The 27,809-nt window shown below is 39.1% G+C and overlaps 1 protein-coding gene across 1 annotated transcript in view; it reads left to right on the plus strand.

Annotated features, from left to right (window-relative positions):
• Nek7 (NIMA related kinase 7) overlaps window positions 1-27,809 on the plus strand; it is a 129,946-nt gene that overhangs the window by 77,539 nt on the left and 24,598 nt on the right. Inside the window, exons 4-7 of the mRNA XM_055624647.1 lie at window positions 4,384-4,446; window positions 6,030-6,140; window positions 20,016-20,124; window positions 20,938-21,045. Coding sequence (XP_055480622.1) covers window positions 4,384-4,446; window positions 6,030-6,140; window positions 20,016-20,124; window positions 20,938-21,045 — 391 coding nt within the window. The remainder of the gene's footprint in view (window positions 1-4,383; window positions 4,447-6,029; window positions 6,141-20,015; window positions 20,125-20,937; window positions 21,046-27,809) is intronic.

The raw sequence follows: 27,809 nt of genomic DNA on the forward strand, positions 1-27,809 counted from the left end.
GGATTCCGAGAATGCCAAGGTTTTGTTATCTCAAGTCTTATGATCAGCAGTCCTGAGAATAGCATCAACATTCATTCTCATTTCTTCTGGTGCTCATCTGGATATATACAGAAACACAGATACATACACTCAGATCCATACACATACAAATATGTATAATATTTATATGCTAAAATATATAAATATATAATATGGACACATAAACAAAATACATTTAATATAAATATATAATATGTAAATAAATATGTGTATATAAAAGATGGGACGTAATGTATCCAAGACTGGTTTGAAAATATAGTTGAGGATTACCTTGAACTTAATAGTGTATAAGGTTCCTCTCTTCTTCAATAAGGGTATTGATACATTGATACATTGATCCTAGATACATGTTAATAATAGTTTTGTTTTCATCCCTGATTTTAGTGCCTATTTATAGCTGACCTATTTCCTCTCTCTTCCAAACCTCATATAGAGAAAAACTTAAGGACTGGCAAAAAACCTTTCACCCTCAACTCCCCTCTTTTCTCCTCTGCCTTTTGCTCCTCTCAGCTTCTTTAGTTTTATTTTTTATTTTATTTCAGTTTATTTACTTTACATCCCCAGGGTGGCCCCTCTCTTCTCTGCTCCCAATCCCCCCCTCCCCACCTTTCTTCTTCCCCTGTCCCTTTCTCCACCAGAAGAGGGGAACCCCCTCCCCCATATCAACCCTTCCCAGCCCATCAAGTTACATCAGGACTGAGTATATCCTCATCCCCTGAGGCCAGGCCAGGCAGCCCTGCCAAAGGGAAGTGATCCAAAAGCAGGCAATAGAGTCTATGTTAGAAACAGCTCCCCATCCTACCTCCCACTTGCCAGGCAACTGACATAAAGACCAAGCTGCTCACAGGCCACATATGTGTAGGGGCCCTCAAGACCCAGCTATATCACTCCTGGGCAAAAGATGCTCCACCGTACAACAGGGACACTTGCTCAGCTATGATCATATCAGCGTTATTTGTAATAGCCAGAAACTGGAAACAACCTAGATATCCCTCAAACGAAAAATGAATAAACTGTGGCACATTTACACAATGGAATACTAATCAGCTATTCAAAATAAGGCAATCATAAAATTTGCAGGCAAATGGATAGAGCTAGAAAAGATCATCCTGAGTGAGGTAACTCAGCCCCAGAAAGACACACATGGTATGTGCTCACTTATAAGCCAATATTGGAGCTATAGTACAGAATAACTGTGTTACAACCTCAGCTCCTATTTTTACCGTAAAACCTGTGAGTCACCACAGTAGATGGAAGGGGCCAAAGCTTCAATTATTTAATCTAGTAGGTTTATGGATGTTGTTTGTCTTAAATTTTTAATTAATAGCCTCAATTTGGTTTTTACTATGTTTTTAATTGAGGCATAATTGTAAATCTTTATGGCTTACATGAATAATTTGCTATGTGTGTGCAATGAGTGGCTCTCAGACCAGATAATTACTGTCACTTTTCTTTGTTGGGAATCTACAAATACCTCTCTTTTAATTCCTCCTTAAAATAAAATAGACAATGAGTTGTTATATATTAGCCTTTACCCTATGATGTGTGCTCTAAAACATCCAGAACCTACCCCGGTATATAGTCCTGCCTTGTTACCCATTATCCGCCCCAACTCCTTCCTAACCTCTTGTGACCACTGTTCTCTCTCTCTCTCTCTAAAATATATATATATATATATATATATATATGTTTATGTATGTAACATACTTTATGTAAGAAAATTGGAACCCTGTGCATCTTTAATATTCAGAAGGATATCTATTAAAAGTTGTCTCTTAATAGAAGCTGTAGTTAAGTTCTCTTATCCTAGACTCACTTCTGTGAGTCAGATGTCTTTGATATCTGACTGGTGGAAGCCTTTAATTTTTCTACTTATAATGTTATCCCTTCCCCACACCGGATCCCTTTCCAGGTTTCTAACCTGGCACTTTGCACGTGGACTTTTAGTACTTAGTAGTCGGTGAGTGTTAGGGGTCACAGCAGTCCAGTGTGCCCAGAAGTCCAGTCACAGCAGTGTGAGAAGTCACTGGCTGTGGATCTAGCTGAAGGACTCGGGGTTCAAATCTCTGTGATACTTCTTTGACTGCGGTCATAGAACTGCAAGCCCTGTGCCTCCATTCTTGACGCTGTTGTGCAGCCAGCGTTGCCTGTAGGAGGCTGGGGTAAAGAGGGCAGCACTCACTGGGAGGTGGTCGCTAGTCTCCCCCTAGTTACGGTTCAGATCACCCCACTCCTTCAAGCCACACACCTCCCTGCCTGGGGTAGCAGGACTTCATTCAAGTTTTTGACTAAAAATATCATTCATTTAAAAAAAAATTGTATGAGTAAGTTTTAGTCAGCTTATAGTACAATAACTAAAACTTAAAAAAAATGATTTTATTTATATATTTATTTATTACAATTTATTCACTTTTTATCCCCGCTGCTGCCCTCTCCCTTGTCTCCTCCCAGTCCCACCCACCTTCCCTCTTCTCTCCCTATGACCTTTCCCTAGTCCCCTGATAGTGGAGGTCCTCCTCCCCTTCTATCTGATACTAGCTTATCAGGTTTCATCAATGCTGGCTGTATTGTCTTCCTTTGTGGCCTGGCCTGGCAAGGCTGCACCCCCCCCCCAAGGGGGAGGTGATCAAAGAGGAGGCCCCTGAGTTCATGTCAGAAACAGTCCCTGTACCCCTTAATAGGGAACCCACTTGGAAACTGAACAGCCAATCAGCTTCCTTTGAACAGGGGGTCTAGGGCCTCTCCATGCATGGCTCTTAGTTGGAGTATAGGTCTCTGTAGGCCCCCTGGGCCCAGGTATTTTGGCTCTGTTGTTCTCTTTGTGGAGTTACTGTCCTCTCCACATCTTTCTATCTCCCTCTTTCTCTGTAAGGATTCTGGCATTCTGCCCAGAGTTTGGCTATATGTGTCTCAGTATCTCCAATACCCTGGTTGGTAGAGTATTTCAGAGGTCCTCTGTGGAAGGCTTCTGTCCTGTTCCTTTTCTTCTCCTACTTCCTATGCCTATCCTGTTTGCCCTTCTGAATGATGATTAAGCATCTTCTCTAGAGTCCTAACTCCAGGGATGATGCATGCTGGAGAGGATGTGGAGAAAAGGGAGCCCTCCTCCATTGCTGGTGGGAATATAACCCTTGTACAACCACTTTGGAAATCAATCTGGTGATTCCTCAGAAAATTAGGAATAGTGCTACCTCAAGGTCCAGCTATATCATTCCTAGGCATATACCCAAAAGATGCCCCATCATTCAATAAGGACATTTGCTCAACTATGTTTGTAGCAGCTCTATTCATAATAGCCAGAATCTGGAAACAACCTAGGTATTCCTCAATGGAGGAATGGATACAGAAAATATGGTACATTTACACAATGAAATACTATTCAGCAATTAAAAACAAGGAAATCATGATTATATATATATATATATACTTATAAAATCTTTAAATTTCTTATTTTCAAAGATTCAGGGACATCCTTTGGGTCATTTATTTTTGTGTTCTCCTTCTTCCTTTTCTTCTTCCCAAGGAGTCAATCTGTTCTCATGAAAATTTCATGCCAAAGACATAGTGTGTCTGACTGTGTACTTACGTGTATCTACCTGTACTTAGTATTTCACTAATAAAGTTCTTCCATCTTCGGAGGGTGTGTCATCCTCCGATAGTCATGCTATACTATCCCTGTCACGAGTACAGGTCAGAGCCAGTAGAAACAGTCTCTACCAGCATCAGAGAAATAGTTCCTAGCTAGGCTGCTAGTGGAGCAATTAACAGTAAATGCCACTTGCTCCTCTGACGGGCTGTGTGACCCTTGATCAGTTGCTTAAGTTTTGTAAGCATTCTTTTTTTTTCCATCTATGACATGGGCATACTCTTACCTTTGTAAGGGTTAGATGAAAATTATATGAAATGGTTTATGAAATTCACTCAGTATATGTTAATTATTCAATGTACACTGATTATTATTATTATCATGAAATATATTCAGTATATGTTAATTATTCAACGTACACAGCATTGTTCTATTGACCATGAATTCATTCTGGTTATTTGAGCAAACGATGTGGGTGCCAGGACACACCCAGCCGTTGCCTTTGGAGGGATAGCATCTAAGATTTTTGTTGTTGTTTTGTGTGAACATAAGATAAAGCTCCTTTGGCCCTTCACAGCAAATAAATGCCAACAAAATTTTCATTTGTATGAGTGTGTAAATGCTTATATATGTATATATATGTGTGTGTATATATATCTATATAGAGATATATAGAGAGAGGGTGTTATAAAGAATTAACATGTTAGCCTAAAATGTAGGTTACTATTTTATTAAATAATTCTAAACTTTATTTTTAGATATTTGATTTAATGGATGCCAAAGCACGTGCTGATTGTATCAAAGAAATAGACCTCCTTAAGGTAAATAATGAGCTATGGGCTATTTTTAAATATTTTAAACATATTGATAAAGTGATTTACCAAAATGTCACATTTCCAAGTAAAACAATTTTTAAGGCTTGGTTGGTGACACACATGTTTTAAGGAATACTGCATAATTTCGAGTAGGTTTGTTTAAGAGAATATAGTTTTTATTTATGGTAAAATAATTAAATCAGAATTTTAGGTAGAGTCCACTTTTTCAAAACAGAAGATACGTGGGCCTGAAACACTGGAGAAGTTTTATTTATTTATTTATTGATTGATTGATTGATTGTAGAACATTCTATTTAAGCCGGTGCTACTGCTCAAGTAATGTAAGTGTGTATTAATATTGTGATAAGGTATATCACACTGAGATCCTGGACTAACTGATGTGTTTATAAACAGGTCCTAAATAATTTTTACAGATTTTGACAAAGTGAATAGCGAGAGGATGTTAGGAATTAATATTTTGGTTCCTTGTTCACCTCAGAGTATGATAAGGTTCCAGTCATGTGGGCAGTATTTCATTGTTAGTGATGCTCTTTCACAGAATTGCTTATGCTATATTTTTAGTTTGTTCTCAGTTATGAATGAGGGCCCACACTTGTGTTCTCAGCACCTGGAAAGCTAAGGCAGGGAGAACCTGGGTTCCAGGATAGCCTGGGCTACAAAGCAAGAGCTCTGTAAAGAAAAGGAAAAATTCAGTGTTTTATGCATCTTTTTATATCCTCAAAATGCATCAGTTTTAACCAAAGTATTTTAAAACTATATTTTTCCACTCTTTGCATTTGAAGTTACTGCTTTAAACACACACACACACACACACACACACACACACACACACACACACACGCAAACACAACTTTTAAAACTAGAAATAGAATCATTATGGATAGCATGGAAGAAAACCTCTAAGTACAAAGAAAACCACCATAACTGATAAGAATTTCTCTTTGAGAAATTTATGTCTTGTGTTAACTTGTTTAAAGTTTGAACAGAAAAATTATAACTGTGTACAGATTGCTGCATGCTTTTCTACTAGATGAGAGTTTTTTGGGGGGTTGATCTTAGTCAACTCACATAAATAGGTTCCATGTACTTATGTTTATATTTCTTGATGTAAAAACAATATTTAAATACTGTATAGTGGATGGTAATTGTGGATTTGTATAGTCTAGCTGTGTAGGAACAGCTGCAATTTAAAAGTAGGAGTATAAAGAGGTATCTTATAGTTGGATATTCTGGTATGACCGTTCTCATCTTGAAGGATGTAATTTTGAGCAGTTAATAATTCAGTCCCACCATTCACTTGTTGCATTCATTTATATACCTGCTAGTCATAGTAGCAATTAAAAAATCTTGAGTACGCTACTTATTACACCTAATAAAAATATTAAAACAAATGTATTCATATCTAGTTTTAGTTGAATAATTATGTGTTTCAAAATTGACTATAAAATATGCTGTCAAGATATTTGTAATTTAAAAATGAGTTTCTGTAGCTAAGTTAAAATAATTACAAACTAAAAATGACTGGAATTTAAAATAAAATTTTTTGCTTTCTACTTGTTTTTCCTTAGCAACTCAACCATCCAAATGTAATTAAATACTATGCATCCTTCATTGAAGATAATGAGCTGAACATAGTTTTGGAATTAGCAGATGCTGGTGACCTCTCCAGGATGATAAAGGTGTGTCTGTGCATTCATTTCTTTTTCTGCCAGAGTTGCCTGTGAAATACATAGCTGTGGTAGCTACTTTGAGGGCCTCAGTGTAGTACGCGGCATACGGTAGGTGATAAGGATGGAAATGGTTATGAAGTTGGCCTCCTTAGCAGAGTTCAGTCTGGTTAGCGTTGGAAGTGGGTTTAGAGGTCTGTTTTCTGAAGCTAGAGGTTTTCAGCTTGTTACTCTCAGCACACTAGCCTTGGTCCTTTGTGGACCTCAGGGAAAGGAGAAGGAAGAAATCCAACTCTGGAGGGATGGCCCAGTTGTTAAAAGTCCTTGCCACACAGGGAAGAGTTGTGAGATCAGGTCTCCCAAACCCATATAAACAGCTGGGAGCAGCTGGGTCCTGTTACCTAAGTGCTTGGGGGTGGAGACAGGGTGATCCCTGGCAGTCGCTGGCTGGCCAGCCAGAGAGCTGAATAGGTGAACTCGAGGTCAGTGAGAGACCCTGTCTCAGAAAAGAAGATAGAGAATGACTCAGGGAGACATTAGCTCTGGCTTCTCCATGTTCATGCACATCATGCTCATGTATCTGCATGAACACACATCTCATGTACATGTGCATACACACACATCCGTCGACACACACGGAAAGGAAAGAAGCCCAAGAGCAGCGTGACCTCTTTCTGAGGGGACGCATCTGAGAAGAATTTGGACCTCAGTCTGACTGAACAGCTATTTAGAGTTCTTTCTTAAAAGCATATTAATTTGGATCATGTTCAGTTGTAGTAATAGAAACAACTGAATGAGAGTAAGGTAAAGGCTGCTTATTTTGCACGTTTTTTATCTGTACCATTTTCTCAAAAATATAATTGGCAGGGATATTGTAGTGATGAACTCCATTTCTAGTTATCTAGATCTTAGAATTATGTTTCACACTGAGCTTCAGTCCCTTGACTAGAATGTAGTCTCATGGACATATTTATCTACAGTAGAGGCTGCACTAGATAATCTGTATTCCACTGGCTGTGCCCTGCTAAGCCTCTGTGACTTTGGAAGACAAGCTGTCTCATGTGAAAACAAACCAAACCAAGCAAAAGAGACAAACAAAGGTAGTTAATTTAGAACCTCTGTAACCGAGGAATCACCCACTGTTACCTCCACTTTGGCAGAGACTTCAGGCTTGCAGAGGAGTGACAGCATTGCGGAGGGAAAGTGGGTTAGGTGTTAGAGATTAGGGCTACTCTGGGTGGAGGCTTTTAGAATAGCACGGATATAGGTGCACTTGAAGTTGGGGTTTTCTGTCAGGTTGCCGCAGGTTGTGTTTCAAGTTCTGTTTATGTGAGTGACCTGAGAGTTTTCAGCTTGTACATTGAGTCTTTGTTTGGGCTGGTAGAGTCTGGTAAATCACGAATAATCTGTTGCTAGTTATTGAAAGGAGGGCTTCTTTAATCCTCAGAAGGCTACTTCTTGAGAGGTCTATTTGATGTAGTAATCCATGTGATTTCCTTTAATGGTTCTTAAAGATTCTTGAATGGTAGGGTTTCCTTGAATATCAGGTGCAAGTACTTGACCATCTACTCAATCAAAGGGTCTCGTAACTTATATTTCATTATTAAATTTTCAAGGTGCTTAGTAGTTAAGAGCTATTCCTGAGGGAGGCTACAGTATTGGCTACTGTAACTTGTATCACTCAAATTCTTCTAGTTCCCCTACCTGTAAGATGAGCACAGTTGGCTACAGTTTTCCAGTTATAACAGCGCTGAAGTAAAATGGGCTAGGGAAATAGGTCAAGTGCTTGCCTCATGTATTCAATTCTCAACACGGGGCTTGGGGAGAGCTAAGGTAATGTGATTACCTTATGGGAGCTGGCGAAGCATTACAGTTAAAATGAATCACTTCCAACCTATTATCTGATTTTCTGTTTTAGGGACTTCCCACCACTTACTTAAGCTGCCAACTGCTGAAGTATTTCTTTGCAAGTTAAAGTGTAATAAAACTTTATAGTCATAGCTTTAAAAAGAAATCAGGATGTGTTCTCTGTCCACCTCTAGTGGACAACCTAGATTCCAGCTCTTTGAACATACAAAAGAAAACCATCGTTACTCACAGCTACAACTTATGTAAAAGTATTTGTACTTTTGGGTGTGTGTGTGACTGTTTTAATTACTTACCTGGTGGTGGGATGGGAAAAAGGGTAAAAATCTTTGTCTCTAAAGTAGGTTCAGAAAAATGGGATTCTATGTGGAATGGGTCATACTCCTGTAGACAGGTGGGTCCTTTGTACTCCTGAGGCTTCTGACAAAGTTTGCTGATGTGTATAATGTAGCAGACTATTTAAAGGGGATCATTTTTGAGTTCAGAAGTTGTGAGCATGGCGACTTAATGTATTTTGGTAGAGTCCTGGAGCTTCTGTCCCTCCTCTCTAGTGTGTGTTTTTGGGTAGGTTTTGGATGCAGCTTGCTTTTCTGTAGGTTCTGACAGTGTAGGTTTAGTGTAGGTTTAAGACCCTCTGGGCAAAGTCACTTCACAGTGACTCACTTTGGACCCTGGGTATAGTTTTATGTTTTGTTTTGTCTTCTTTTCTTTTTCTCTTTGCAGTATGTATTTCAGACTTGACAAAATCCCAGTGTTATGTTCAGAGGAATAGTGTAATGCATTTGGACTTGAAGGTCTCTTCTGATTCCTTTCAAGTAGAACTTTATTATGGATCAACACAATTCAATAGTGCACATAGTTATTTTACCCTTACATGATTTAAGCTTTGTGTTTTATCTCCTGTCTTAAATACAGAGGGCCTGCTTGCCTTAGATTTGTTTTCTCTAGATTTAGTTTAACTTATGTAAATAATTTAATTCAAAGATAGATGTATGACCATATGTATATACATGTTCTCAGGCACATCAAGATTTAATTATTGCTTTGTTAGAGAAGAAAAAGCTCAAACATGGAGCGTGGTGTAGCATGTTGCACCTCTGCACCTGTCCTTTTTCCATTTGTGTTATGTGCATTCATGTGATATTGCTGAGTAACAGGATATACACATTTTAGGTCATAGAGACTGCCAGCTTACTCCAGTTTAAAACTCCTCTTCCAAGAAAAAAAGTAGTTTCATTTCTTTTCTTGCTTAGCACATGCCAAAAATATGGCTTATACCTTCTTAGAACACAGTATGCACCACAAAAGAGAGTTTTGAAACTAATGTTCATAGAAAATTGTGTAACATTTATTGCAATCATATAAAGGAGACAAGGGTATCATCAAAACGGCTGATATGGGACTGTAAACGTTTGATGGCAATAAGAGGCTTCTAGGTGGTTGTGCTATGTGACCTTGGCTTACTTACTCTTCAGTGATTGAGCCACAGCTGCCACATCTGTAAATTGGTTTATAATACCCATCTCACAATGTTATTGAGAGTGAGATGATACACAGACAGGCACACACAAACACAATATGTATAGTATGTGTGTGTACGTGCTGTGTTTAGTGTGTGGTGTGTTTTATCTTTACACTTATTTTTAGACCTTTACAAATACATTCACACACATTATGTAGGCCTATCTGAAGTTTTTTATGTTTAATTCGTAGTCACATTTTCTTCCTTCCCATTAAGACTCTGAATGGTACTCTACCTAACTCACTGCTTACATCATCAAAAGTCTACACTCCCATGTCAGAGTGACTAGAGCCCCTCATGCATGAGTGATTGCACCCTCACTTTCCCATGATGACTTGTGCCTGGCATCATGCATCCCTCCTGCTCTCCTGCTGAGAGCTCTCATGCTCTCACATAAGAGGGCTTGTTATACATCCCTTCACCTGTGTCTCTCTCCTCTGTTGCCTTCTCAGCCTAAGTCTTACTCCTGGTTTAGCTGTGGCCACTGTGCATCTTCTGGGTTTCATCTGTTATCATTTAAATATTTTCATTCCACTATTTATTTACATGCTTTTATATATACATACAAACATATACGTTTATTCCTTGTTAATTCACTCTTTCAAGAAATTTGGGTTTTGGTAGAAAGACAAAAAAAGTGAAAAGCAGGTCAAGTCTGTGGTTTGCCAGATGTTGGTGAGCGCAGTGCAGAAAAGCAAAGAGGGTCAAAAGGCATGCATTAGGTGGAAGGATCTGCTGTCCACATGGGATGATCTAGGTGGGTCAGGTTTTACCACCCATACCTCTGCCTGCTTTTCCATTTAGCCACCATCAGAGCTCCGTGAGCGGCCTCTGGGGTGACCTTGGTCAGAAGTCCTCATTCTTCTTGATTGTCCAGTAGCATTCAGATCTGCTTTTCAGTTGCTCATTGGAGTTCTCCTTGGCTCACCAAGTACTAAATGACACTGTTCACTGCCAACCCCTTCTTAACCAGTCACTGTCTTAGCCTTGCCTTTGTTAAGATAAGGCCTCCCATAGCTCAGACTCTAGCCTCAAACCTGCCATGTAGCAGAGTCTCATCTTGAACTCCTGATCTCCCCGCTTCCTCCCTAGTGCCGAGATTGTCGATGTTAGTCTCATGGCCAGCCATCTTACTCCTGCAGTTTCAAGTTTCAAAGCTGCCCCCCACCCCACTGTGGGTCGTGGTGTTGATGCCTCTGGGGTCAGTTATTCTCTGTCTTGTGCCTGTAAACAAATTTATGATCTTCTTATAGACTGGCCTGTGTGTCTAAGTGGAGGTTCAGCATGAGAGCATGGCTAAAGATAAGGGCTCTTCTCTGACACTTGGCTCTCTCTGACCTAATTCAATTAGTCTGATCATTTTTTAAAATTTATTTGTTTTTCAGATCTCTGTCTGTTTAATCCCATTGCCCATTTTCACTTGCAAGTTTGAAATTATCCGTATCTCTTCTCCAGAGTGAGAGCCTTTTAATTCATACCCCTCCCCCCATTTGTTATAGAAATCTGCATTTCTTCATCAGTCTTTAGGTGGCAGGGAAGAATAAGAAAACTCTCTCCTTCAGCCAGACCCTCCAGGGATTTCTTAATGAGGGTAAAGGTTGAATTGTTTAGCAGCCTGCGTGGCTCAGGAGATGAACTTTCTGAGGGAAGACGTCTGTGTGGTCACTTTCCGTGTCCTAGAACGGTGCCTGGCCTAGAGTGGCCACTTAATCAATGTCTGCCCTAGAATCCAGCTTCTGCTTTTCCCTTGTCCTCTGCACAGGGCCGTCCATTCCCTGACCATTTAGGTTTTTGTCCTCAGTGTCGTGTGAGCCTTTCCTTCTGCCATGCATGTGTCTCTTCATTTGGTCAAGTTTCTGTCTCTTTATCCTTGAGCCCTTCATGTAGGTACCAGTTCTTCAAGTCTCTTTCTTTGTCTTCGGACATAAACGTTTATTTTCTTGGGGTACCATCCTTCCCCAGCATTTAGTAATGCAATCCCATAGTGATAGTTCTATTGGTACTTTCTTTTGCCTGAGGCTTAATGCTCTCTTGAGTAGAAACAGAATCCTTCCTTCACCTGGCTGTCCTCTGTTAGGGGGGTGCCTGGGTGATGGGAGGAACTCTACATCACACAGAACACTGTTATTTTGTTTACACTTCTCTATTCCCAAGGTCAGTATGTGGCATGCATAACAGTTCCCTAGTACTCTGGACCTCGGTCTCACCTAGATTTGCAGTATGAATGAGTGATGTGCTGGAGCGGGAGAAGAGCCCTCCTCTGCAGTAGTTGCAGAAGGGGAGGTGGGTGGAGGGTCCTGAAATTCTCAAGTTGTTTTCTAAATACCCCAATTTTAGAAGCATCGGAAAAGGATACTGACATAGGAGCTTCTTTTGTGAAAGAACATGATAGTGGCCTAACGTTTCCTAAAGGAAAGCAGTGAAGGCTAGCATTGTGTGAGCAATGCTGTAAATCATCTCACGGCACCTTAGTGTTTCACTCTCTCAAGTCTTCAGCCTAATTGGGTTAGAAACAGACGTATAGCTCCTGGTCTTTATTCCAGAGATGAACCTCTGGATAGCATTGCATCAAAGATTCTTACAAGTAAATAATTAATTGGTTTAGAGCAGACTGACAAATATAATTAAGCAATTTATAGTTGAAATATTCAGTCTTTCCCTAATTAGTGACAAAGGAATACCTGAGGCTGTGGTCAGATGAAATACTCCCCAGATGAGCTGGAGGATAAAAGGAAACCTGGGATTTTTTTTCATCATAGATTTCTTCATTAACAGTAATCACAACTCTAAAATAAAATAGTTTTAGAAAAGAGTTTGAGTTCAGTTCAGCCATGCTATTTGGATGGAGTGGAACCCTGGTGTGCCCCAGTGCATAGTGAGCCCTGCATGCTTACTTCACTGTTGTGATATCAGAAAATACGGTCCTGCAGGCTCCAATGTAAGAGAAGAAGACTCGTCTAAATTTCCAGAGTTTTGTTTCTTTCTGATTGTCAGTCATTTTGCTACAATATATTTAAAATTTTCATAGCCACTTTTGTAAAATATACTTCATTCATTGAACTGTTCTCAATACAAATAATAATTTATAATGCATATTTGAAAGTCAATTTATACAGATAGAAAAAATATAAATGTGTATTTTTTTGTTGTTTGTTGTTTTGTTTTGTGTTTTCGAGACAGGGTTTCTCTGTGTATCCTTGGCTGTCCTGGACTGGCTTTGTAAACCAGGATGACCTCGAATTCACAGAGATCCGCCTGCCTCTGCCTTCTAGAGTGCAAGGATCACAGATGTGCACCAACGCATCCATATTACTCTTTATATTTTTAAAACTGTATTTTGTTAATCTATCAACACAACAAAATATGACTTTATGGAATTAATCTCTTTAAAGGAAGCTCAGAAGTTTGTTAACAAATGGCTTATTGCAACACTATGCCAAAGAATGAGATGTATATTATCTTATTATCTTAATAAAATATTTTCAGTAAAGTATGCAATACACATAATTCAAGTGAGTATCTTTGTTTTTTTAGACTGGAATATGTCATTATTCCAACCAATTAACTAAGGCTCTTTTCTTATTTTTAGTGAATTTAGACACAGATTGTCCTTTTGGATCCTTCAGTTTGTGTTTCTGTTGTTCCCGTTTCTAATCTAAATATCTGAACAGAGTTCTGTTTCTTTCTGCTCATCAGTAACATCATTACAATACACTTTAAATGTACTGTAATGCCTCTTGCATGCCTGTGTCTCGTACACTCCCTGACTGTGAGGGAACTTAGTTCCCTGTAGACGTATGATTCAAGTCACCACTGTTGACCGGCAGCCATACCCAGTCATATAGGCGCCTGCACTTCCCGGCCTCATAGCCTTTTCAAAGGCTAGGCCAGGAGAAAGGCTTTCTGGTTGTGAGTCTCTCTGACTTCTTAGAAGCGTCCACTAGATTATGCGAAGCCAGCACAGGATAACATCCCTTTCACTTAACTCAAAGTCAATTGGCTTGGAATCTTAATTACTTCTGCACTAAGTAATTCTATCATAAAATAAAATATAATTGGGAAAGTGGTTTTTTTTTTTTACCTTTATTCATCATTTAAAAATGTTTTTAAAATAATAGTTATATTTACTGGAAGATTTCATACATGTATACAATGTAGTTTTAGCTAGTCTACTTCCTACTACTTCCTTCCAGCGCCCCCAGGGACCTGCCAAACCATCTCCCCAACCTCATGTCCTCCTTGTGCAATTGGGGTGTGGGTCTGTCTGCCACGGCATGGACAACCTACCAGCAGACACAGCATCTTACTAACTAGCCCAGGCTGACCTGAACTCACTCTCCTGCCTCTGCTTCTTAAATTCTGGGATTGCGGTACCACCTCACCCAGTTTAGGGTTAAACATCGGAACATTCACTTGTTTAACTCATATTCAAGGGGAGTGGTATATTACAATGTCTTGCAAATTTTCAGGAGTGAAGTATATCTTATAATTCAGCTTATCACACTGATAAGTTAGCTGGACTCTCAATGATGTTTTGAGGTGATTGTTATCCTCAAAAATTAAAAGTTAGAAAACGTGTTTATTTCCTTGATTGGGTTATTGTTTTATATAAAGACATACTTTTATTTACTTATCCAAATGTAAAGGTTGTATAGGAAATAAAGTCTTTTTGAAATGACTTTTACATTCTTGACCTTTGTGCTTTTAAAGCAATAAAGTGTTGCCAATAGCATCATTTCTCTTCGATAGGGCTGATTTATTGTGTATATCAGGTTATCAACATTTCCAGTTTCAACCAGTGATTCCCCAAATACAGTCTTCCAATAATTGCAAACACCTGTATGTATATCATATATATAATCTTATTATAAACAGTATGCTATCTAGGATTTTTACAGAGCAATATTATATGTGAAATATCCTGTGTATTTTCTTGTAATTGTGTGGTTTGATACCAAAATGGTACAGAACTTACAGATTTCCTTATGTTGAAAGTGAGATGTGATAAAGACTGTTGCATTGCCTGTGACATTATTTGTAAATTCTACACCATGTGTGCTTGGGAGAGTGAGAGGATGATTTTCCAAGTCCATGGTTCCTAACTTTGGTAGGTATTGCTAGTACTGGCCCAGGGCTGCCTTTGCAAGGTACCTAGCTCATCTTTGCAGGACCTCTGGGTGAGCTGGGGCTACTGACTCTTCTGTCTTAAGCTTCTCAAGTCTTTTTATTTAGGTTTTTGTTGATTGCTCTGCTGTGTTTTCTTTATCCACATAAAAACTGAAACATCTTTGTATCTTACTGTTGTCTGGTCTAATGTAAACAAAGACAAATATTTTTGTTTATTTTTCTGATTGTCTATGTCATTTGGAAGATTAACGGTTTGCCTTATTTTTTAATTTTAATTATATAATTTATCTCTTTGGAGATAGGGTTTTCTGTGGCTTTGGTCATCCCAAACTTGCTGTGTAACTGGGAGATGACCTTGAAGTCTTGATCCTCCTAGTTTGACTTCCCAGCTCTTGCCATCATTGGTGCCTGACTTCTGCTTTTTAGAAGTCTGACTTTACCTAGAATACTCTATGTAGTATGAAAAACTTCTGAACTGCTTGGAAGCATTTTCTACTGCTTTAGTAACAGGACACTTCTATGAGTTACTTCTCTGCAATGCAGGAATCATTCCTTGTGTTTTTAATTCTTTGACTGATTTTTCTTTTTAAACAATATCCTGAATAAATTTTCCTAGTGCTGATACACCTGTGTTTAGCAGACAACCCATAGGTAAAAGACAAACCCATAAGTAAACCACATTGTGACGTGGTTGGAAAATACTTTATCAAAGTGAGTAAAATAAGATGCCAGTCAGGTGTGTTCAGTGACCTCCTACTGGTCAGACCAGTTATGCTTTATATTTCAGAAAATTCAGAGTACCTTAGCCTTTTCCTGACCACCAAAAGAAAAAGTCTTCCCATACTGCAAATTATTGTAATCCTGAAATTCTGATAGATGTTTTACCCATGAAATTCTCCCGTACCTGTGTGTAACAAGTAGTTGTGTATCTGAGTCTGTCAGTTCCTCACTACATGTTCAGAAGAAAAAAGCGTTTGTTTAGAAAAAAAATAATATATAATGAAAATTGCATTGAACAGCCAGTTACACTTTTAAGAGCAATTTGTCTTTTCTGTAGCCAGTCTCTGCCTTCACATCTTTGCATTAATAACTGCAAAATGTCAGTTTATAAAAATAAATGCATTACAATTACAAAGGTGTTTGGAGACATACTACCCCTGCTGATGGTAAATATTTGACCTAATTACAACTTCGTGGCAGAGGATTCTACTTGCCATGTATACTCTGCCATGTCTATGTTAGGAACCTGGTAGGATCTCTGGGCTGTTTGTTGCTTTATTACTAACTGGAGATTTGAAGGCTGTAACAGACCTGTAAACTTGACTGTTTTTAAGTGTGAAAATGTATCAGACATTTATGTGTTATTTGCTGCTGAAATTGTGGAACCACATTAGTATTTAGAGGTGGAAGGGACTTTTTTCTTTTCATAAATGATGGCCGAATTCTGTTTAATGTAGCGAGGAAATGGACATTGTTGAGTGATTTGCCTAAGGTTACTTAGCTATTTTTTTTTTTTGTCAAACTTCATAATCAGTTCTGTTGCTAAGACAGATATGTGTTGTTGGAGGTACATTTAAATATTCCAAGTGAGAAGTGCTTTCTCATATTCAATATAAATCATTTCCTATTGCTGTTTTTACTGTTTAACCACGACAGTGCGTTTCTAAACATTGCTTTAAGTAAGTTCCAGTGAGCAGCTACATAATTGTGGGACCCTTTGTCAGAAATTGAGGTGCTTCAGGATGGTACAGCAAGGAGACCTCAAAGCCGGTGGCTGATGGGGAACCAACATGGCTGCAGACCCATGACACTGCCTCTGGGAATCCCAGATGTTTTCCTGCAAAGTCTTTTCTTTTTTAAAAAAGATTAGCATACATAACCACAGGGTTAAATATTTTTGTATGCTATGGATATTAATGCATTTTACAAGTCAGGATCACTTTTCCTTCTCTGTTAGTGCATACGTGCTGGGTAGTTTCACTGAAGGGTTTTCAGAAAATTCTTGAGGATGCTAAAGATGAGAAATGAGCAGTGTACCTGAGACCCTAGAGTCTAGAATACAGGAGTCAAGGTTCCCCCAAGTTCAAAGAATAGCACTTGGCTATGCAGGCCTCACTTTATGCATGGATTTGGCGTAAGCATTCAATTTGTAAGATACCTTACAATTAAAAACAAGGGTGTCTATTAAGGTTTATTTTCTTATAATCTGAATGCAGGCAGCTTGTGTTTGCTTATCTCTTCCAGCAATAAGTCACTTCAGTGGTCTTGCAGATTGAATTGACTTCACCTCAGTGAGATGATGTAACCTCGTGTGTACTACTTAGCTTTTTGTTACGTTTAGTGTTTCTACTGAATTAAAATCCAGTGTGTATACGAATACTGTTAATGGGTAGAATATACATACAGTATTTCAAGGTGAGCCTGCTTTAAAGAAGCATTAAACCAAACAAAAAATGATATCCAAGTAATTCATTAAACCAAGAGTGGCAAGTTTTGTTCACAGACTTTTGCATACTTTTATATGGGTTTAAAGACACTGTTTCACAGGATGAACATGGCAAATGTGCCACAACATGTAATCTTCATGTAAATATTTTCATTGATACTAATTTTTAGAAGCTTTCCTTGTGTTAATTGTTATTTATGCATGGTTAATTTTAAGTCTTAGACACTTACACTAGATGTTTTATAACAGAGAATTAAGTCCTATCGTAGGGATATCCAGCTTCTGAAAGTAGAAGTTTTGAAAAGTAATGCTATTCTGCTAGAAGATAAAAATTACCTTTTTAAAGAAGTGTGTCCATTTGAGTAAGTTGAATATTGCTGATAAAAGCCTTACAGTATTAAAAATAAGTCAGCTTTTCCTTGCTTTGCTCTCCACCCTCTGTCAGGAGGCAGGCAACAGTGCCACCATGAGAACAGACAGGTTTTCAGCATTGTAACTGTTAGTTTCCTCACATAGCAAAAGCTCTGCACATCAGGAATGTTTGACAAGCTCAGACATCTAAGCATTTAAAATTTCCCAGTTTTAGAAATTGAGAAACACCAGTAGTATAATCAGACTTTATTGCCTGATAGTCAAATTTGTGTTATTCTTCAGTGACCCTTAATGCCAGGCCATTCTGTATGGGCTGCATGAGATTGATGTCAGTTTGTTTTCATCATTTTTAATTTGTTATTAGAAACAAAGTCAGAGAAGAATATAAAAACGTGGAAATCATCAAGTCTTTTCTGCCATAATGTGCATTTATGGCCAGTGTTTTTCAGTGTTCCTTTTATATGTTGCCTTTTAATAAACTCACACACAACAACAAGAACAATTAAAGAAAAAGAGGCTATGAATTTCAAAGAAAGCAAGAGTGGAGGTTGGGAATATGTGGGCAGGCTAGGAGGGAGGAAAGGGAACAGAGAAATGATGTAATTACTTTTTAATAGAAAGTCCCGTTTTAAAAAAATTTTAAAATAATAAACTGCTAAGTTGATGAGTTTAGGCTCTGTGCTAAAGCGTTAAGTTTTTCTTCCATGTTCTAATGTCTATAGGATACAGCATATTTTTGAATGAAGAGACCTGGTGCCCATCTTTCTGTTGGCATCAAACAGTCCTCTGATATGTTAATGTGGCATTGGGGGAGTGCATGCACAGGATTTATTGGATGAATTCCAAGTCTCAAGGAAAATTATATGTAAAGAACACAGTTTTGAGCATTGTCCCCTTCCAGTGGAAGGGACTATATTGATAGTCTACCATAAAAGAAAACCTTCTATTGAAACGCAATATGAGCTTTTTTTCAAATGTAGCAAGACTATGGTATACTTTTATTATTATTATCTGATTAGTTGCTAGTGAAATTGCAAAAAGTAATTGATTTTCAATTATGTGTTCTATAGGAAAGATTAACCTAATATTCTTACCTTTTTTTAGGGACTTTTTTTTTTTGTCCTATAGAAAGTGAGCACAATGGAGAGGGGAGGGCATTGTTTGTTGCCTGTGGAGAAGAACTCCAGTAGTTTCCATGTAGCTTTGTCTTTTCAGCCAGCTCTCAGCTGACCACAGGTGTGAACCTTAAGGGCTAGCTTTTCACTCTCTCAAATATAGTTTCTTTCTAATCAATACAAAAACAAAAAAAAAATTGGTTGAACTTTCCCAAATGTGGCTTTCAAATACAGTAAAGAATGGGTTTAAAATAAATACATATATTTCACACAGTTAAAATTTTCAGGAAGCTTTGTGGAAAAGGCTGTTGAAAGGCACTTTCTTCACGTTGGTAATTTAGAAGCACTGGTTAATAAGAGGCCCACTGTGCTTTCTTTCTTTCTTTTTTTTTTTTTAATGATTTTTATTTGCAGACTATCTAGTGGGGCTGAGAGCTTGGTTCTTGGATATGCTACTGTCATAGTCTCCTAACAGACTTACTAGAGTAAAATGCACAAAGCCCTAGCTGTGGGCTTCCAGTTGTTTCAAGCAATCTTCCTGTCGGTGTGTAGACCACTGCCTCCTGCTCAGCCTGTAGACACTCTCAGCCGTTTGCTTTGGATTTCCCAGACAAGTCTGCCTCTACAGAATGTAGTTTCGTTCATTCAAAGGACAGGTTTGCCTTGTAATGTGCAGTGGATTTACGCATGAAAACTTTTATACCTTTACTTAATTTTTTAATAAATTATGGTATTTCAGGTCAATGATGTAGCTCAATATTTAAATGGTGTTCTAGAGTGAAGTCATCTGCCTGAAGCAGAACTGTCTTTTGTTTTGTTGTTTTCATTTCTTGATGTTGGTTTTTAAGACAAAGTCTTGTGTGTCAGGCTGGCTTCAAACTCCCTATGTAGCTGAGAATGTACATCTGATCTGTGGCAACCATCTGCCAAGGGCTGGGTTGGAATTCTGACCCCCTCCCCTTCTGTCTCACATGTGCTGAGAGGGTGGGTGTGCAGCATTGTGCTCAGGTTTTGTGTGGTGCTGGTGACAGAACCCAGGGCCTCATGCATGCTAGACACACACTCAGCTGAGCAACGTACCCTGAAAGATTGTCTTTCATTGAGTCTAACTACTTTACTATTTGTTCAGCTTTTAACACCATAGCTTTTCTTCAAATGAAATTTGAGATACATAGATGTGTTTTTTAAATAGTTGGACATTATAGAGATATAGGGTCCCATAGCTTCTGTTAACCTTAAGAATAAACAAGAAGAAATGTAACCTAACATGTCAAGTGAAATTTCTGGTGTTGTTTCAGTATAGAAAAATCATACTTTTTAAGAAATAATAATGGAGAGGTAAAAGTTGATATTTTTCTGTCTTGCTGATTCTGAATGCTGGAATTCAACTTTAAGACATCTGAATTCTCATAATCGCTACTTTGTAATATTTTCAATAGCATTTTAAGAAGCAGAAGAGGCTAATTCCTGAAAGAACTGTTTGGAAATACTTTGTTCAGCTCTGCAGTGCACTGGAACACATGCATTCTCGAAGAGTCATGCACAGAGGTGAGAAAAGCGCTCAGAAGCTGTGGCATCACTTTAAATGACATAAGCCATCAAGCAGTGTCAGATAGCTTCCATTCAGTCCACAGCATTATCCTTTTCTGATGGCTTCTGTCTAAATTATAACTTGTTAGGACCGTAAGCCTTGAAGCACAGCCCTACTTATTATAAATTAGAAGGAAAGTCAGGCTTTTGCTTAACTTCTCTGAATATCTTGCTGGCTCTGTCGGTTCAGAAGGCCAAGCTGTGGGGAATCGTTGCATGTGCACAAGGAGGAGGCTTCAGATAAGTGTGCTGTGGCTATGCAGACTGGTTCAGTGGTCAGCCTCTGTCCTGGATGTACTCTCAATTATCATTCAAGTTGTTGTCCGTCATCAACTGGCTGGTCCGCTGATTTGGGGGTGCGAAGAATTCTGAAGCAGTTTATTTAAGAAATTCCGATTTCTATAACTGTCTAGTGAATACAGTGTGCATGATATTGTTGAGCTATGATTTTATAACTGAGGTAAATATAGCATGCTATTTAGAATTGTTATGAACGGGGCATAAATTTATTTTGTGTCTTAAATTATCATTAATATTTTTTGGAAATGGAAGACAAAAGTATCTGACATGGGTATCAGCAGTCTTCACCAGGCTGTGAAGGACTAGGAAATTTGAAATATATGAAAATTATTTAAAATATAGTGAGTGGTTTATAGTTCAGGTTTTCATATGAAATATACATTTTGAGTTCTTCATGGAAAGAAATTTTATATTCTTTTCAAATTCCCAAAGTTCCATCACCTTTCACCTGATGCCTTCATTTATTCACAGATATAAAACCAGCTAATGTGTTCATCACAGCCACTGGGGTGGTCAAACTTGGAGATCTTGGACTTGGTCGGTTTTTCAGCTCAAAAACCACAGCTGCACATTCTCTAGGTAAGAGACACAATTCCATTTCCATCAGTTTCTTTTGTGTGTGTGTTGGTCATGGTTTAAAACAGGTATGCCAGCTACACAGCACTGATCGCATCCTTTACAAAACTGTTCTAGCAATCAGCCACTCCTGACAGGTACCCGTCCTTGTTACCTTTTGCACGATGCCTGGCTGCTCCTGTTTATTTGACCTCAAGCAGGCCCTGAGATTTTTGTTTTTTGTGGTGCTTTTTTTTTTTTTTTTTTTTTTTTTTTTTTTTTTTTTAATGATGCTGATAAGCGTGGCTTTTACTGTTGCCATGGAGAGCTCCTTTTATCTTATTTGTAATGATTGTGAGAAAACTTAATGAAGAAACTGTATTTTGGAAGAAGACTTCACTGAACATGTTTTAAATGCCAGAAGTTCATCCGTAGTTATTTATTCAAAGGACAGATGACTGTGATAACCATAGGAGAGAAAACCTAACGATGATCCACTGCAAATGAGGAGAAAAATAAAGTCTCCCTTTATAGAGTGGGAGAAATGCCCGCAGTTGATTCTTTGTACAGTTAACATTAGTTTTATGTCCTTTGTATCTAAAATAGAATTGGTGTAACTAAAATATTGCATTAGCAATGGGAAGAAAGTTGTTTTGGATCAGAAACAATAGAAATTCCTAAGAGAAATGCTTTTTAAATTAAGTTAATCTTAATTTATCTCAAGACTCTCCAAGTCACATTTTATATGCATTTCCTAATACACATAAATAGTGGATTTTAAATAAGAAAGCAAAAGTAAATTGGCCTCAATTTAATTGTGTCTATCTTTGCTGTCACAATGTTTTTGAAAACCACTTATTCTTTGAAAACAATATTTAATGTGAAATGAGGGCTTCTAAATGGGCCATTGAAGAACAGTGAGTTAAACAAAATAACCAAACAGTTAAACAAGCATCCAGATATCAGCTGATAGAGATATTTAAAGGCTTTTGTTCCTGATATTGTTGCTAAGATTCCATGTGCCTTTGAACCTATCATTTATTAATATTTTGTAACTAGAACAGAGTTTGGCTTGTCCTAGAATGTGGTGGAAATGCAGACATTTCTTCTACTCTATAGAGGAAGAATTTGTTTTTCTCCTCATTTGCTGTGGATCGTCTTGAGGTTTTCTCTCCTGTAGTTGTCACAGTCACTTGTCCTTTGACTGTATCCTTTCAGCTTTGTTCGTTATGGAGAACATAAAGTTCCATGCTTGATGCCCTGTAACATTGTCCTTTTCACATCACACTTACAGTCACATAACTGCACTACCTTTGCAAAGTGCCAAAATTCGATCTGAAACTTCATAAGAATTTCAATAAATTTGCACAGTGCTGTGATAAAGTTTTATTTGGGAAGTTACAATTTTTGCAGTAGATGTGGTAGATTTCTAGGAAGAAGCCACATCACTTCACAATACTAAAGACACTGTCACTCTGTGCTGCTTACTTGATTGACATGTCATAACAGCATTAACTCACTTGAAACACTAGCTTATTCCTACATACACACAGACAGCATGTGCCTGGGCACACATGTGCATTGCTTAATGCTGTTTTGTGGTCACTCCTGAGCAGCCTGTAGTCATCCAGCCTTCCTGAACTAATGCACAGTTTGAAATGGATTTGGTCTGAGGGTTCCTAAAGAGGGAAAACAAGGCACTTTGATAGCAAATCCATAATGAACTAATTTCTTCAGTAATGTTGTTTTTCATTCTTAGCGGGAAAAAAAACCCAATTAAAAATTCTCCTATTCTTCCTGGTTTTGTGTACACAATGAAGATTCTGATGGTGTAAAATTCATGTTTCCTAAGCACAGTGCACTGGGTAATGCATTAGAGTTTGAACTCTAGTTGGGTAATCATCATTGGACCAAAAGAATCAAGGAAAAGTCACTGCTAACAAAAAATAATGTGTAGTATAGCAAGAATAGAAATGCTGACACAATTTTTGTTGTTGTTGGCAAGTTGACCCTATTTTTACCTCTAGTGAATTATTAGTGTGTTATTGTTAGAAACACTTATTATTATACACAGATTGGTTGGCCTGTAATAGTTGAGAGTGAAAAGTAGAAACATGGCCACCCATATAAATTTATTTTGATGATTAAAATACTGTATATCAACCTATTTATTGTATATTGATGCATTTTCCGGTTTTACTGATGGTAAGGTCTGTGATGTAGTTTGTGTTCAAAGTAGGCCTACTTTCAGTGAAACTGTAAATAAGGTGCTTAATGCAATCCATAAAGAAAAACTATTTCAAGCAGAACAGGCCTCGGCTTTACCTGGTTGTTCGAATGCTTGTCTATGCACTCTGACCTGGATTCTATTCCTAGTGTCACGTAGACTGCAAAGACTGCATGCCTGTAACCCCGGGGCATGGGAGATGAGGGCAGGAGGATCAGAGGGTTCACGTTCGTGTTCTGCCTCACAGCACGTTTTAGGCCATTCTGTTCTGTGTGAGACTTCCAATCAGTCAGTCAAACAATCAATACAGTAAATAAATGAGTGAATAACAAATGAATGAGTAAGTGAATGAATGAATAGGAAGTGAGGAAGGAAGAAAAAAAATGAAAGTACCTGAGTATTAGACTAAAGTTTGTAGCAGTGCCAAAGTTTATTTCACATTGTCAAGAAATTTTTTACTTTAATTTTTAGAATTTATTTATTTTTTATTCACTTTACATCCTGGTTGTTGCCCCATTTCTCTTCCCTTTACTGTTTCGCCCTCTCTCCCTCCCTCTTCCCCCTTGCCTTTTCGTGCTCATCAAGCTGCATGCATCAGGACTAAACATGTCCTCTTTCCCTGTAGTCTGGCAAGGCAGTCCTACCAGGGGAAAGTGATCAAAAAGTTGGCAAGTGAGTTCTTGTCCCATGCAGTTCCCGCTTCCCTTACTAGAGGACCCACACAAGGCCTAAGCTACACATTTGCTATGTCTTTGTAGGAGGAGAAGGCCTAGGTCCAGTTCCTGCACGGTCCTTGGTTGAAGCTTCAGTCTCAGCAAGCCCCTCTGGGCCCTGCTTAGTTGTCCCTGTTGGTCTTCTTGTGGGCTCTTGTCTCCTGTCACCTCCAGGTCCTTTTTTTCTCTTTGCTCCCACTTTTCCATAAGACTCCTTACTTAAAGCCCACTGTTTCACTCTGAGTCTCAGAATCTTGTTTTGAGTCACTGCTGGGTAGAGTCTCTCAGAGGACAACTCTGTCAGGCTCCTGTCTGCAAGTTTAGCAGAGTATCATTTTCTTTTTTTTTTTTTTTTTTTTTTTTCTTTTCTTTTTTAGAAATTTAGTTTGAAACTGCAGCATTCTCAGATTTTGGAAGGAATATCCTTACACAGTATTCAACCTCCCCACCCCCGAAGTTGTGTACATTTATTGAGATATCAGAACATACTGGAATATTTTATTTTTTAACTTGTATATGACATCAGCAAGTCTGTGGCTGTTTCGTCTGTCCTCATTCTGCAGTTCTTTACCAGAGTCGGTTCTGTAACAGCTTAGCATGCAGTGGGCTCCCACTTTCTGTAGCGGGCACACTTGTGGGGAAGACTATGTTTCCAATCCACCCAACAACCAGCTCTGAAGATGTGGCAGCAGAAAAGCAATAGTAATAATACAGAGGATACAGAAGTCAACAATTACAACCACGGACTGATGTGATAGTCACAGCCCTCATCCAGTTCTCCTCGTTCAGTTCCTGTGAAAGAACAGCCAGACCCTGGGGCTTCGCTCTTGATGGCCTTGCCTGCCCCATCCACAGCCACCCTCCTCCCCTTCTCTCCATTCCACACCCTGACTCTTTAACCATGTTATAACCATGGGCTGTGGAAATGCCCCCTTTTTCTTCTTATCCTCTTCCTTAATCATCTCGATTGTTTCTGCTTGCAGTAATTTTCCTTTCAGAAGTAGATTGTGTTACTTCCATCCAGGTTGGATGGCTCTCTGCTGCTAGAGGAATGTCCTCAACACTCAAGGCTTCTAGAATTCATGAGTCCCTGACTTCCCATTCTTATTGTTGACTCTGCTTCTCTTCCTGAAGTGTGCCTCCCCAATCCCTGCTTTGTGCTAAGCATGAGGAACGGCATAGTGTCCTAGATACTGCTGGTTTGTGTGACCTCAGCTCTGGAACACCTCCGTCCAGGCCATTTGTTAACTCTTCTGGAATTCATGCTGTAGGTTTATGACTTGAGGGTCCAGAGCCAAGGCTGTGGCAGAACTCAGGTTGCCAGGGGTGACCGCATGAATGGTACTAGCTTGAGCGTCCATAACCAAGTCTGCAGAGATGTTCTGTGCTTCAATGGGAGGTGGGGAGAAGAGGTTCAAGGGCTGCTAGAAACACTAGTTTCATTACTGGTCTGGTTTGGAGTTGACTTTTGGTTGGGCTTTCAGAAACCCGTTTGTTGCTCAGGTTTTCTTGGCCTTGACGTTTAGCTGTATGGGCTGCAATCTATAGTTGAGAGAATTAGACAAGTCTTTGAGAGCACTGATCCAAAGCACAGGAAGTGGTAAGACGACTCGATGTGCCAAAAAGCAGGACAGGGATGTTTAACAAGTGTGAAGTGTGAACTGGGGAGAAAAATTGTGAGTCAAAGGATCAGAAACAGACTACTGTAACACACCCCTGGGCGCTGATTTTTCAGCCTCACAGGCAGGTGCAGTGTGAGCTTCAGGTTTGCTGGAACAGAGGAAGGGAGCGGCCAGACTTAGGAGACATTCCCATGGTATTGCTGCTATACTGCTCAGGCAAGCTTTTACAAGAGTTTAATGAAAAGAATGGCACGGTCCGAGTTGAAGGTAGCAGGCGTGAGTGTTCTTCATCGGCTTCCAGTCAAGCATGTCTGGAGTTATCTTCGCAGCTGGTTCCAGTTCTTCCATGTGCCTGGAGCTCTCCTCTTTCACACTCTGAGTATCTGTGGACCAGGGAGGTGGCCGATCTCAGCTCTGACCTGAGATGTGGACTGTTCTCCAGGTTCTATCTTCTTCGAGAACCCTTCTGTTTCATAGGTGAATTTAAGGTTTGCATTCTGTGCTTTGCTGCTGTAATGGCTGTGAGTCTAGGGAGAGCGATCATAGAATACTATACTTACCTCCATGAAGTTTGCCTTCTCTTCTTGCATATCGTTTGTAACCTCACAGGTGTAACAGATGTTGGGAAAACTGCTATCTATCCTCATCTTTAAAGGTTATAGTGAAGACACAGCTCTCTCTTGATCCAGCTTTCTGATTGACTAGGTTGATGGCTCTCAGATTTCTTAAAGGTAACCTCCAACAAAATTGTGACCTCGTGGGACCATAGTCAAGTATACTGAAGCAGAAGTTGCATGTGTTTTCTATCTCAAACAGCAGTATTCTGACCTTGTTCTATTTTATTTCAATTAAAACGATGCTGATTGCAAACCAGAGAATTGATTTCACAACTCATTAATGAGTTGCCTGGCCTGCAATCCAAAAAACATTGGTCCAGATCTCCAGGGTTTTCACGCTGTTTCATTTTCACGCCGATTCCCATTTTTCCACTTGGAGACATCCTCCTGACATCCTGTCTGATCAGTGCAGTTAGTCAAACATAAATTAACCCTGTGTGGTCCTCCCTGTGCTGCTGCAGGTGGGCAATAACACACACGGGGCTTTTCAACAGTCTGTCAGTCATCCAGCTCATGAGTGTGCCCATTCTGGTGTTGAGGAAAACACAGAGAGGTGGATGCCATTGGGTAAGAGATGGTGCATAGATCTTTGGCATTCTCGTTTGGACTTGATTTTCACAGTGGTTTAATTTCCCATCATAACAGCAATTAGTGACATTCTTCTTGCTTGTTTTACGATTTTCTGGCTTTCTGTTCAATCTGGAATTATATAATCTGCTGTAGCATTACCTGTGAGTCTACGGTGAAAAATAGTTTGTTTTCTCTCATTGTTGAGTGCTCATGCACCTTCCAGATTTAAGAAAAATCAAAATAAACTCAGGAGCTGGGTCTGTGGGACATCTGAAACCCATCTTCATGACTATTTTCTCTACCCTTAGATTCAGCAGTAGATACCTAAGGCATGGGCATTAAATGAATGGGGCTCAGAGACAGGTCCTGCATAAAAGGGTTAGCTGAACTGAGTGTGTTAGTGTGGGTAAGATAATGGTGAAGAATGAAATGTATTTTGCATCAAAGGATTTCATATCTTTTGTTACTCCAGAGTAGTTTGCAGCCCGCACTTGCTCTTCAGAGTGCTACCCCCACCCCTCAATGACAGCATTTCAGGCAGCCTCAGTCCTGTGTTATCCTCAATTCAGCATTTGCTTTGGGGACTGCATGGGGGTGGAGGGAGCAAGAAGCCCACTCAGTGGCTCTTAACTAAAGCCTGAGTGTGAAACAGTGTACTTCCATGCATGGCTCACTATCCAGGACAAGTTTCCTGTCTTGTCTTAACGAACTGGAAAAGCAGTTCTAGGAAAGATGCCTCGGTTTGGTATTATATCTGTGCTATACTCATTTTGTGGCATGGTTGTAGCTACTCCAAATAACTCTTTTAATGGGAATACTTGTGACTGAAGTGATAGTAATGTGTGGCCTTAAGGAATTTTTATCTTTCTAAACTGGAATACACTGAGCATAGGGGTGTTTTGTGGTCCTCTGAGTAGGCCCCTGGTGATGGTTTGGTGGATGGGTGCATCTTCAGTAATCCTTTATGCTAATCACTGTATTTGGACAATCAACACAGTTAAAAGAAACATATTAACTTGTTAAGCTTCAAACAGTCTGG

This window comes from Psammomys obesus, unplaced genomic scaffold (assembly GCF_907164565.1).
Source record: "Psammomys obesus unplaced genomic scaffold, mPsaObe1.curated_primary_1811, whole genome shotgun sequence".
NCBI classification, from domain to species: domain Eukaryota; kingdom Metazoa; phylum Chordata; class Mammalia; order Rodentia; family Muridae; genus Psammomys; species Psammomys obesus.